Source organism: Antedon mediterranea, chromosome 9, assembly GCF_964355755.1.
Source record: "Antedon mediterranea chromosome 9, ecAntMedi1.1, whole genome shotgun sequence".
Taxonomy (NCBI): Eukaryota; Metazoa; Echinodermata; class Crinoidea; order Comatulida; family Antedonidae; genus Antedon; species Antedon mediterranea.
The window spans coordinates 25,923,427-25,936,055 of record NC_092678.1 but is presented as its reverse complement, the minus strand read 5'-3'; the positions used below and the strand labels follow the sequence as shown (position 1 = coordinate 25,936,055).

The 12,629-nt window shown below is 33.4% G+C and overlaps 2 protein-coding genes across 5 annotated transcripts; both read right to left on the bottom strand.

Annotated features, from left to right (window-relative positions):
• Nucleotides 1–50: 50 nt before the first annotated feature.
• LOC140058887 (uncharacterized) lies at nt 51–8,947 on the bottom strand. Its single transcript, XM_072104661.1, has 5 exons — nt 8,613–8,947; nt 5,206–7,861; nt 3,362–3,507; nt 2,256–2,397; nt 51–2,073 (listed from the first exon to the last, which is right to left on the bottom strand). The coding sequence occupies exons 2-5, from the start codon at nt 7,837–7,839 to the stop codon at nt 1,864–1,866; spliced, it is 3,132 nt and encodes a 1,043-aa protein (XP_071960762.1). The 5' UTR covers nt 7,840–7,861; nt 8,613–8,947; the 3' UTR covers nt 51–1,863.
• Nucleotides 8,948–9,059: 112 nt separating this feature from the next.
• On the bottom strand, nt 9,060–12,564 carry LOC140058749 (MTRF1L release factor glutamine methyltransferase-like). 4 transcript variants are annotated; one of them, XM_072104480.1, is made up of 9 exons: nt 12,530–12,564; nt 11,828–12,165; nt 11,533–11,618; nt 10,971–11,064; nt 10,751–10,873; nt 10,587–10,651; nt 10,354–10,509; nt 9,991–10,200; nt 9,060–9,913 (listed from the first exon to the last, which is right to left on the bottom strand). In XM_072104480.1, the coding sequence occupies exons 2-9, from the start codon at nt 12,119–12,121 to the stop codon at nt 9,781–9,783; spliced, it is 1,161 nt and encodes a 386-aa protein (XP_071960581.1). In that variant the 5' UTR covers nt 12,122–12,165; nt 12,530–12,564; the 3' UTR covers nt 9,060–9,780. The 4 variants fall into 4 exon arrangements, with proteins under 4 accessions (XP_071960581.1, XP_071960583.1, XP_071960584.1 ...); XM_072104482.1 differs by having other exon boundaries at nt 9,060–9,890; XM_072104483.1 differs by having other exon boundaries at nt 10,354–10,410.
• Nucleotides 12,565–12,629: the final 65 nt, after the last annotated feature.

The following is a 12,629-nucleotide window of genomic DNA, read 5'->3' as shown; positions in this document are numbered from 1 at the left end:
CATTGAACACTACTCTAGTACTTAGAATAAACAAGACTGTCAAGAATAAATTACAAAGAACATTTCCTATTTATTTTATTATACCAAAGTTAGCAAAGGTAAAGGATCAATATGTAAAATACTATTCAATTGTATTTTTATATCTGTATATCTTAATATACTACAAACAAAAAAAACATGCACACACATAGACGTCAGACTGGAACTCGGACACTACCCACACATAAGTAGATAGGCTATTTCACCTATAAACAATTTAATTAATTTGTTGAATCAAAATGTTGTGGAGGCAAGATCACTATTGATTAACATTACTCATAATATATTAGTAATTACTGCCGTTTTGACTGAGATAATTTGAAAAATAAAGTTACAGACTAGAGGTTTTGAAATGTTGCTTCTCTTTGGTGTTTTTGAAAAAAAAGGGGATTTCTGAAATTAGTTTAAAGGTACTTGGACCAGGATTAGGAGATTTCTGAAATTACTTGGACCAGGATTAGTTTAAAGGTACTTGGACCAGGATTAGTTTAAAGGTACTTGGACGAGGATTAGTTTAAAGGTACTTGGACCAGGATTAGTTTAAAGGTACTTGGACCAGGATTAGTTTAAAGGTACTTGGACCAGGATTAGTTTAAAGGTACTTGGACCAGGATTAGTTTAAAGGTACTTGGACCAGGATTAGTTTAAAGGTACTTGGACGAGGATTAGTTTAAAGGTACTTGGACCAGGATTAGTTTAAAGGTACTTGGACCAGGATTAGTTTAAAGGTACTTGGACCAGGATTAGTTTAAAGGTACTTGGACCAGGATTAGGGGTGAAAATCTATTTATCAGGGTATTTGTGTTTGTATATAGTTACCACCTATACAAATTTAATTCAAGAATATAAAATTTATACATGATAAATAGTTTCAGTTTAAAACGTCTACATTATCTAAACATTTGATCAATTTTATATTTTCATAATACTCAGTGCACACTAGCATTAATTATATATTATTTTATCATTTTCATTAAGTTCATACTAAACTAAAATTCAGCTGACGAGCAAATAAACACTGAATTACAGACGGAGTAAAAGCAAGGTGTCAAGATAAAATAGTCAAAGGCAACATAATAAGATTATTATTAAAATATAATATACAGTTTATATACAGAATCCACTACTGTATCTACAATATGTCATCATTACAGGTTATGACCATTGGTGTGTACTGCATGATAAATGTGAACTGAAGGCAGAGGAGGCGTTCCATACAATATGTCATCATTACAGGTTATGACTACTCTTCTTAGTATAAGGCACATCATACAATATAACTAAAATTGACTTTAAATTTGGTACATACACCAAAATCATGAAAAGCATTATTGTTTGAATTCATAATACTGTAGTATATAAATGATAACCCTGTAACTTCTTAATGTGGAAAGGGTATCTTATTTGGTTTAGCATATATACTGTATACTGTATATATTTTATTGTATTTGAAAGCTGTAACTTCTTAATGTGGAAAGGGTATCTTATTTGGTTTAGCATATATACTATATATATATATACTGTATATATTTTATTGTATTTGAAAGCAAGGTATAATGTCCTGAATTTTAATAATTGATTATATACATGAATACTAAAGATACAGTAAAAAGAGAAGATATGACGACACTCAAAATAGTGTCTTTTATCATCATACCCCAACCCCATTATAACTCTATTGTTATAACTGCTATTGTCTATATCCCAGTTGCAGTTGACAGCCCATAATTTCCAACTTAAAATCATCCAATTCCAGATGTTAATAAAACAAATCATTCATGACATCTGTGTCACTATTTTTTACAAATAAATTGTTGTGTTATTTTATAAATCAGTTTGCATTATCCCTGCATGTGGATCTGCTTCAATTGTTTCAGGAACATGCTGGCTGCTGACAAAAGGGGGTGGTAACCATGACATGTTATTCAAATTACCATCAATTGAGTCCGAGAGTGGCTCGCTAGCTTCTGATGGAACCTCAAGACTGTGGGGTAGTGCTGTTGGTGACGTTGCATTAAGTACGTTTTCGTGCATCTGAAAAAATGAAGTGTCTTTTTTAATTAAATAGGTTACATTTGTCAGTATTTAGTATTGTAAGAGATCTGCAATAGCTACCTGCAGAATAGATTGCAACTGAAAAATGAAATGTGTCATTTTAATTAAACAGGTTACATTTGTCAGTATTTAGTTTTGAAAGAGGTCTGTACAATAGCTACCTGCAGAATAGCTTGCAAGTGTTGGAATGCTTCTTCTTTACCAACTCTCCTTTCTTGAAGTAGTTCATTCATTTTTTTCTTTAATTCTTCTATCTGTGCCTCCAATCTATTTTGTACTTTCATGCATCGGCGAAAACCATCCCTAAAATTAAGAAAAAAGTTTAGTTTATTTTATTATGTAAAGTGTGATGGAAGAATGGCTACTTTGGGTTAGCTTAATTACTAAGTAAGCAACAATGGTAAATAAGCAACACATGACATAAGTACGCAACACATGACCTAAGTCTGCACTATACAACTGGATTCTGGGAATATTTATTAGAAATTCACCAACATCAAGAAGATGAATATTATGAATAAATTACCATAATGTGTGCACACAAACCTAACTATACTTCAGCAACATACACAACTAATACACAGTGTAAACAATATATAAATCTACTGGTTACAATGATTTGCCACACTAAAATATTGTAACCTAACACCCAGCCATTCATAATATCCCATGAGGCTTTGCAAAAAAGCAAAATTCTTCAGCAGAAAGAGAACAAAAAATAATCTATATAGTTTCAATAAATCTAGTAAATGATATGTTAGCACTCTGTAAATTCCCTAAATGTAACCTCACAATTAATGATATGTTAGCATTCTGTAAATTCCCTAAATGTAACCTCACAATTTCCATTTAGTCAAGCTAGATCGATGTTTGCATATTGTTTCATTAATTCTGTTCATTAGGAAAACTCACTGAAGCACGACTGAACAGCACATATTCTTGTTTTACTCTACAGACCTATTTCGATCTTTCTTTACCATTCGATAGTAACGACGAAAGCCAGCCGATAAATAAATCTGAGTTTAAATTTACTAAATGGCGCTGTGAAAAAACCTTACTCTGAATACTAGTTAAATTGGGATGAAATTCTGCAGTGAAAAATTATACTGTTTAATTTACAATAAATATTATGTTATCCTGGCAACTTCCAAGCATAAAATAGAATGAATCAATAACATTACAGTAGCATGGTAATTTATTTAATCTTAAATGGGAGATTGACCTTTATATAAATTATTATGCTGCAATAACTTTGATGTGAACCTACCTCATATGATAAAGCTGTATCCGTTCAAAGTGAAGTATAGGCTGTTCATGTACTGCCTCTGGCAAGTCTTGTAAATCCAGTATCTCAATTCGAATTAGCAAAGAAGGCTCTTGCTTGGTGCAATAATCACCATTTAATTCCTTGGCCTAAGACATTCAAATATATAGAAAAAATATAAGTAATTTGTGGTTAATTATATTCTTTTAATAATTTAGATTTTGAAAATCATTATAACTATCATAAAATGTACAACTTTACATTCGGCCCCCACCCCTCCTCAGGGTTACCAATGCAAAGAATATGCTATTTATGACAAGACAGCTGATAATGTCTATATTTATAATCAAGTTTTATTATCTGTCAGGTGTGTAATTATATTTAATTAGTCAAAGATACAAACAGTATGTAATTAATTATATATTGACAAACATCTTACAGTAGTATCAGCTCCAGTACAGTACCTCACTGTAAGTCTAATCATAGAGATATTATCTCTATGGTCTAATTTATCTATACTGTACTTATAGCTTCACAGTAGCACTGCATGCAAGGAGTGGTAGAAACAATTTTTTATCTAGCATTGCTCTTTTTACAAGCCCAAAAATAATCAATATTAACTTTGAATTAAAAGATTGATATGATGGTTCTCTCTAAAGACACATTCCATAAATATCCAGGGATTTACACGAAATGCTCAACTACTCAATCAGGAAGCAAATTCAATTAATTTGACTTGAATGTTTGGTGATTTGACCTTTGCTTTATACTGTTCCTTTGATTTGACCTTTGCTTTATACTGTTCCTTTGTGAACAGTTTAATTGGCAATATTATACTAGTACACCATTTATGATTTATACTGTAAAACAAATACTATAGTAAGCACTTTGTTTCCTTCAATAGTGCTGTATATTATACTAGTACACCATTTATGATTTATAAAACAAATACTATAGTAAGCACTTTGTTACCTTCAATAGTGCTGTATATTATACTAGTACACCATTTATGATTTATAAAACAAAATACTATAGTAAGCACTTTGTTACCTTCAATAGTGCTGTATATTATACTAGTACACCATTTATGATTTATAAAACAAAATACTATAGTAAGCACTTTGTTTCCTTCAATAGTGCTGTATATTATACTAGTACACCATTTATGATTTATAAAACAAATACTATAGTAAGCACTTTGTTACCTTCAATAGTGCTGTATATTATATTATATAACACCTATATAAATTCCTGTCATTTGATTGGACGAATGTGGGTCACATGGCGTGCAATAGTACGCACTATTCAACGATCGTTAAATAGTACTTTTTAAAACATTTTTGTGTACGAAAAAAAAACGTCTAGATGTTATATAAAACAAATAATGAATGTTTTGTATTCGTGTAATGGTACAAATAATGGCACTTGGTGAATGATGAAAGGTTATATCAACTCGGCTTTGCCTCGTTGATATAACCTTTCATCATTCACCTCGTGCCATTATTTGTACCATTGCACTCATAAACATTCATTATTTGTATACTAGTACACCATTTATGATTTATAAAACAAATACTATAGTAAGCACTTTGTTACCTTCAATAGTGCTGTATATTATACTAGTACACCATTTATGATTTATAAAACAAAATACTATAGTAAGCACTTTGTTTCCTTCAACAGTGCTGTATATTACATAGCCTATGTAAATACGTGAACGTGATTGGTTGAAACTGCATCACATGACTACCTTCAATAGTGCTGTATATTTTATTATAAATTTACATTGATTCTGACAAGTCATAGTTAATTTAAAACTAATGATTAAAAAAACTGATAATACTTACAGTTTGCAATGGAATCTGAGTGGACATGGTGATTTCAGTATCAAAAAGATGTCTTGAAAAGAATGAGGTCAAAGGGCATGCCAGCACTGCTTTACTTTTCTTTTTATCTTTACGTGAAATGACAAACGCTCTCCATTGTAAAAATTTGGTGCAACTCTTGTCTGTAGTTTGTAACATTTCCTTATCCTCTGTATCAAACTTGAATTGAAGCATTGCGTTGCTGTTATCTACAGAAAGCTTCCAATAGTTAAAAAGATGGTCAGGGAAGACTACCTCATCAAACACAAAGTTGTCAGTATGGTAATAACCTCTTGTAACTAAAGGTACTTCAACCTGAGCAAGTGGTGTAATTGATACAATATCTACACCAATAGTCAAAATTGATGACCGATTCATAAAATCAGTATTAGTAAGCGGTTCAAATGCTTTGTATTTACCGTATCCTTTGTTTTCTTTGAAAACGTAATCAAATGAGGCACCGCTTGACGGTGAAACACGCTTCCCAACAAAAAAACGAAATCTTACTCTGCAGCCTAAAAGATCAGAGGAACTTGAATAACGATGAAGATACATCGACACGCAATTTCTGGCTTTATCTCTATCACCGCGTGGGTAAACAGATAAATAGAACTCATAAGCACCAAGCGCAAAATTTGGGGTGAAATGAGCTGGATATTGACTCTGATCTTGAAATGTTTGTGTGCCGAGATGTGAAACATCTATGCGATGTTCAAAAGTAGTTGTACAAGACTTCATCGCTAACTCAACGATAACTAAGCTCCCTGGTTCATTTATAAAACCATTCCCACGAGAACAGAGTTCATGTAACGTTATCAATTCACGCTTCCCCCATCCTGTTGTCATGGAAGGGCTGTACTCCATCTGAGCACCTTCAGATATTTTACTTTCTGCGGGATTGATGACGTTACGAACAATAATACGATAATCTGTTCGGCACTTAATCTCCACTTCATTACCACCCACATTATGGTTCTGAGTTGTTAACCAATAAAGGAATACACCTAGAAATTCCACGCCATTATCGTTTGAATACACGCCGGTTGTCAGATACCATTTATGGCCTTGGTATGAGGCAACTGACGATCTTACTGGTGTTTCTCGTAGACCATCAATATTGTTCAGATTTAACAAAAATGTAAACAGGTGCGTACTTTCAGTGTCATTTAAAGGTAAAGACCTATGAAGTCTAAATGGGTGGGTGTCTTGTGGCGGTGTTTTTGGTTTTGTGTCATGAGTTACGTCTCCATCCATGTTTTTTGCAACTTGCTCTGGTATATGGGTTGCAATAGCTGCCTGGTTTTTAACATGTTTATCAACCTCACCAGGAGATTGGAGATTATCTGCATATCCATTTATCTTTTTCTGACTACCAAACTTTTTTGATGATTGGTGCCTGATTGCTGGTGTGTGACCTATCTTGCGGTTACCAACCTCGTTTGGAGAATGGTCACTGGCTCCAATTGTATGGCTAATCCTATGGTTACCAACCTCGTTTGGAGAATGATCATTACCTGGCATTGTATCTCTAATCCCATGGTTACTAGCATACATTGGAGCATTGCTAATTCTATGGTTACCGACATCAGATAGAGAGTGAGGATTTGCTGCTATTGTATGGTTAATCCTGTGGTTACCGACATCAGATAGAGATTGAGGATTAGCTGCCATCATATGGCTAAGCCTGTGGTTGCTAACCTCATTTGGAGAATGAGCAATATCTGCCATTGCCTGGCTAATCCCATGGTTACTAGCATAAGCTGGAGATTGAACATTAGCTGCCTTTGCATGGCTAATCCTATGGTTACCAACATCAGCTAGAGATTGAGGATTACCTGCCACTGCATGGCTAATCCCATGGTTACCGACATCAGCTGGAGCATAAGCATTGCCTGACATTGCATGGCTAATCCTACTGTTACCAACCAAGGTGTTGTTGGGTTCATCCAAATAATTAACCCTACCACTTTGAGTTGGTGATTGTTGATTAGATTTATTTTTGGATTGATAGTAATTTGTGGGTCCATAATCAATCCGTTCATTTTGAGGATTACCAGCAGAATCTGACTGGTAAATCCGTTGATTCCCAAGTCCAACTGTTGATTGCAGAGTTGATCCATGGTTGACATTCTGGTTACTATACTTAGTAGGTGAATGCAGGTTGTTATCAGCAGCTCCATAATTCATTCTTTGTTTGCCACTATCTTTAGTTGGTGATTGGAGAGTAGATGCAGCTTGGCTAATTCTATGATTGCGGATTTCATTCACTGCTTCAGGTCTTATTCTCTGGCTATTGAAGTTTTTTGGTGAATGGTAAGTTGGTGGTGGTACATGGTTATGAACATTGCTCGGTGTTTGTTGGTTTGATTGATAATTACCAAGTTTAGATGATTGCTGATTGGCTGATTGACGCTGCACAGAATTGTCAACATCATAATAAGATCTGTTATTGTAACTAGATCTATTATCGTGAGTTGGTCTATAGATTCCTCTGTCATTTGTAGAATATGGTGGCAGTGGTAACTCATCTGGAACATGTTCTTGAATATGACCACTGTATCCCTGAGATGGAGTGTCCCTACTTGATGGAAAAACTGGTACTCCAAAGCGGCTCATTTTGAACGAATCAAATTCAATTCTTTAAATTAAAAAAAAAAATAAATCATAATAAATCCTATGACTGTGACATCATATTCAAATTCTCAGTTCCAAACAATCAATAATGTAACATTTATTTTTTTTTGTAATCAAAAATTCTTGTCTTGTCAAGCAGGGAATAATTTCGCCAGTGTAGGCTGTAGCATAGCAAAAAGCTATACAAAACAACCTTCTTGCTACACATTTCTACAATTGTGTAGCAAAATATACTATAGAAAACTATGTTTCTCGACTCAAAAAATCAGTTTTATTAGCAATATTGCTAAACAAAATTGTAAGATGAAATTTTTCCCTTTGTTTGTTAAAAATAAATTGATCATCCACAAACTGATGATAAAAGTAAAATAAAGTGACTGCATTATTGTTGATTATTATCAATTTATCATTACATACTTTTTAATATACTGTCAGTATATTATAATATATATCATCTACTCTAGGCCTAGCTAGGGAGGGGGCTGCGAATTTACAACTCCCTCTCCGTGATTGTAAACAAGGAAATTTGACTTTTTTAACTATACAATACGGGACTACAATACAACTGTTTTGTTGGCCTTTTGTACTACTAAAATTTAAAACTACTAAAAGTTAAAAAAATACTAGGCCTAGGCCTACTTTTATTATGACTACTCTCTCTACTCTTCCTTATACTTATGTAGTGGAAGCTAAATTTAGATTAAGTTAGTAAGCAGAATAATATTTCACTAATATAAAGAGTTCAAATACTGTACCATTGTTGTACCACCGCCGATCGGCATGCAACGAGATATCGTCGTTGTTTGTATGTGAATAGACTTCCGCTCCACTGCTGACAAGGCGGGGTTGACAGGAAAAACAAAGTGTCTACATTGGTGGCCTAACTAGACACGGAAACACTATCGATACTGAAACCATCAAATACTCTCCTTAAATTTATAGATCCTTAGCGTAGTTACTATACACTCAATTTTTCTTAAATATTTAATTCATAGATGTCTACATTACCAATGAAATATACTTAAAAGATGAAGTAAATCCACTTTTTTATTCTGAGAAACAACAACACACTTCTCTTTTTGTGGTCGATCTCGCGCGTTCTGCTGTTGTTTTCATTGATGATCGCCCTCTATTGATTGATGCTGAAGAAATTCGCGTCAACTGTGACACTGTAACGCGTTATTGATTAAAAACGTCACAATCATGATTTTATTTTTAAATTTTATTTGAGTAGAAAATGTAAATTACATTAATTGATAAATTAATAGAACATAAATTTGCATTAAAGATGAGTTAGATATTCATAACGATCGATAACAACCTCAGCCAGAGGACAGACACTCGAATTCCAATATGTTTTTCTTTGTATTACTTTAATAAAGAATAATAAATTCTATATAAAAAACAATGAAGGCTGAAAAACAGCTGCCTCTTGCCCGAAGTCTATCTTACTATTTCTTTTTACATAGCACCACCACCACCCATCCACCATTGTTCGTTTTTTAACCTGATTTCCAGATCAAGTCTAAAAGCTGCTCATATCAGTTTATACAAGATAATTGATAGACATGACTTGTTTTACTGCTTATACACGCAGGGTAATCATTTGAACAAAGGGGATGGTTTCTCTCATAACCATTGACTAACCATTCAACCATGAAGCAAATGCTTTTAAAATTGATTTTCCTCTTTCAGAATAATTGCTTCATAAGTGCATCTGACACCTTCACATAATATTAAACACAGTACCATAATGGGTTAATCAAAGGTGTTACTAAGGAAATCAGTTTTGCTAGCATACAGTTGTCACACATGTTATCCTTACGCTTATTATTACTCATATCAGGGAGTTATAACAACTCCCTGCTCATATTATATTCTTTTATTCAATGATGTTCCAATTGAGCTGCCTCTTAATCTGTGTCACTGGACATAATGTTTGTGATAAGCTAGAGCAGTCAAATTGATGACTTTAAGAGTTGGTAGCAGCATGTACAAATGCTGGTTTATAGCACAGTTGCACAAATCTAGGCCTGAAGATAAAAAGAGAAAATAACTAAATCAATACTACAAATCTTTCAATACAAAAACTAAAAAGAACTAAACTGATCACATTAAAACAATGATACATACCTTTCATTAAAATCTGTAAAACTTGTAATATATTTAACATTCATTTGTGGCTGTTTTTCTAACCAGTTCTTGATCATCTGCGGGTGTTTGCTATCTGTCTCAAACCATATCACTCCTGATGGCTTAAGTACAAACCTAGCCAAATGTATAATTCTTTTGATTACGTTCAAACCATCAATGCCACCGTCAAGAGCACTATGGTCTTCATATCTTGATGGATAAAAATCATGAAATCAATGTATTAGCAATGATTATTTAATTTATTTACTATCTACTACAGCAAGTAAAGGCAATACATCATGCTGAAATGTTTTTATCCACACTCTTGCAATCATACTAATGAAAAATATCAACATCATTTACCTTGATATTTCTGGCTGTAACTTATCCATATCATCAGTGAAGACATAAGGAGGATTACTGACAATAAAATCAAATTTTGGAAGTGATAACAGAAATTCTGGGTAGATAGTACCAAGATGATGTTGGTATACACGTAACCTATCAGCACAATGGTATCTGAAAACAATAATTAACATCAATGTACTGTATTACTAATGTATTGTTATAATATATTATGATTATTTTTACCTTACCTTTTACAATTTTCAAGTGTCAGTTTGACTGCGTCATTGCTAGAATCAATCGCGACAGCAGATGCCTAGAAATTGAAAATTAATTAAAGAACATCAAAAATTGTTTAGTTGGAAGGGTTTCATAAATACATTTTTATAATAAAAATGAAAAAACTAAACTTTACATTTGGAAACTCCTGTAAGAGTGACAATGAAATGGCTCCTGAACCACAACCAATCTCTAAGAAACTCATGTTGTCATTATTCACTTTTGTCAGTTGGTAATCTTTGATCTGGTCAACCAGAACCTAATTTAAGGTGACACATAAAATGTTAAGTACATCATACAAATTGGTATACAGTTTCAGAGAACATAAACTGCTGCAGCAGCAAAAACAATCGTACCTCAGTTTCTGGCCGAGGAATAAACACAGGTGGCGCCATCGTCAGCGTCAATTCTCGGAAATCCCATTCACCTATCACATACTGTAGCGGCATCCTAGTAAGCAAGAATGATCAAAAAGTATGTTCAGCATATTATAACGAATGTATTACTAAACAAAATAATTATACTGTATATATATAAATAATGTTGTTACCGGTAGCTGTATTCATCAACAAGTTTGTTCAGCATATTATAACGAATGTATTACTAAACAAAATAATTATACTGTGTATATATATAAATAATGTTATTAGGCGCCTTCGGTAAATTATTTCAAACGACAAGAACGCGTTTCGATTTTGACCGTCGTTGAAACGTGTTTGACAATCAACCGTTCTAATTAGTGCATCTAATTGAATATATACCGGTAGCTGTATTCATCAACAAGTATGTTCAGTTTATACTGTTTGTATTATTATTTCAAAAAATATGTTATTAGTTTTTATTTTATTTGTATTTAACCTACCTATTAGCCCTTTTGTTGCATAACATTAGTTTTTATTTTATTTGTATTTAACCTACCTATTAGCCCTTTTGTTGCATAACTTGTTGATTTCAGATATCAAGTCAACAGAGATCTGCTGTTCATACTTCTTATGAAGAGAAACCTACAAAATATACAAATCAAACTTTCCAATCAATTTAAATTGTGTTTTAGAATGGGCGACGCATTGTATGTATTTCAAAGCAGCAGCTAAGTAGATAGTAGAAGCAGTAGAGGTTGCTATTGCAGCCAAGCTAAGTAGATAGTAGAAGCAGTAGAGGTTGCTATTGCAGCCAAAACAACAATACAAACATTCTACTGTATTTAAGTTACATTTCTATTGTTAATGCCTTCATCCAGGATATGATCACTGGCTGTCCCCTTGAGTGTATGCAATACAATGGCTTTAACATCATGTTCATAATCTGGGACAAATTTACTCTTTAATATTGCTGTCCAATGTTGAATCAATGACTTTGGTGTACATGGATGACTTTCGTTAGAATTAAGAGATCTATTCTCAGCATCCAGCAACAATGTAGAAGGGTAGACATGTTTATGGTTACCACCGAATATAAAGTAACAACAGCGTCTACATAATGTCCTACTAAAGAATAATTTCTGCATGGTTGTTGCTAGTCATTCATTTTAAAATGGGATCATTCGTCCTTCTGAAAAATAATTATAAAGAAATATGTATTGTTTATTACTGTACGAATTCATCCAATACATTGTTATATACCCATTTTGTATTCTTTCCTACCTCCTCAGTATTACTGCACTTTCGCACCACCTAGAATAGAAAGCGTCTAGGCCTATAGTAGGGATTACGCGTAAAATATTTCGCAATGTACACGAACATGTCGCTACGCTAGGCCTAGCCTACTACTACTAGCTAGCTAGTCCTACTTCAAACAGTAAAAATCACCTTCACCGTGGCATAAGCTTGTACCCTAATGAAATTCACACAGTATGTTCAGAATATATCTGGGAGTTAACGAGTAAATTAGAGTTTTATACGCAATCTTTACCCACCTTATATTTAGATTCCTCATGTTTACTGCGAATGCGACGAAGCGTGACCGAAATTACGATACGCCGTTAGCGCCCGTAAACAAATATATTAATAAAGGTA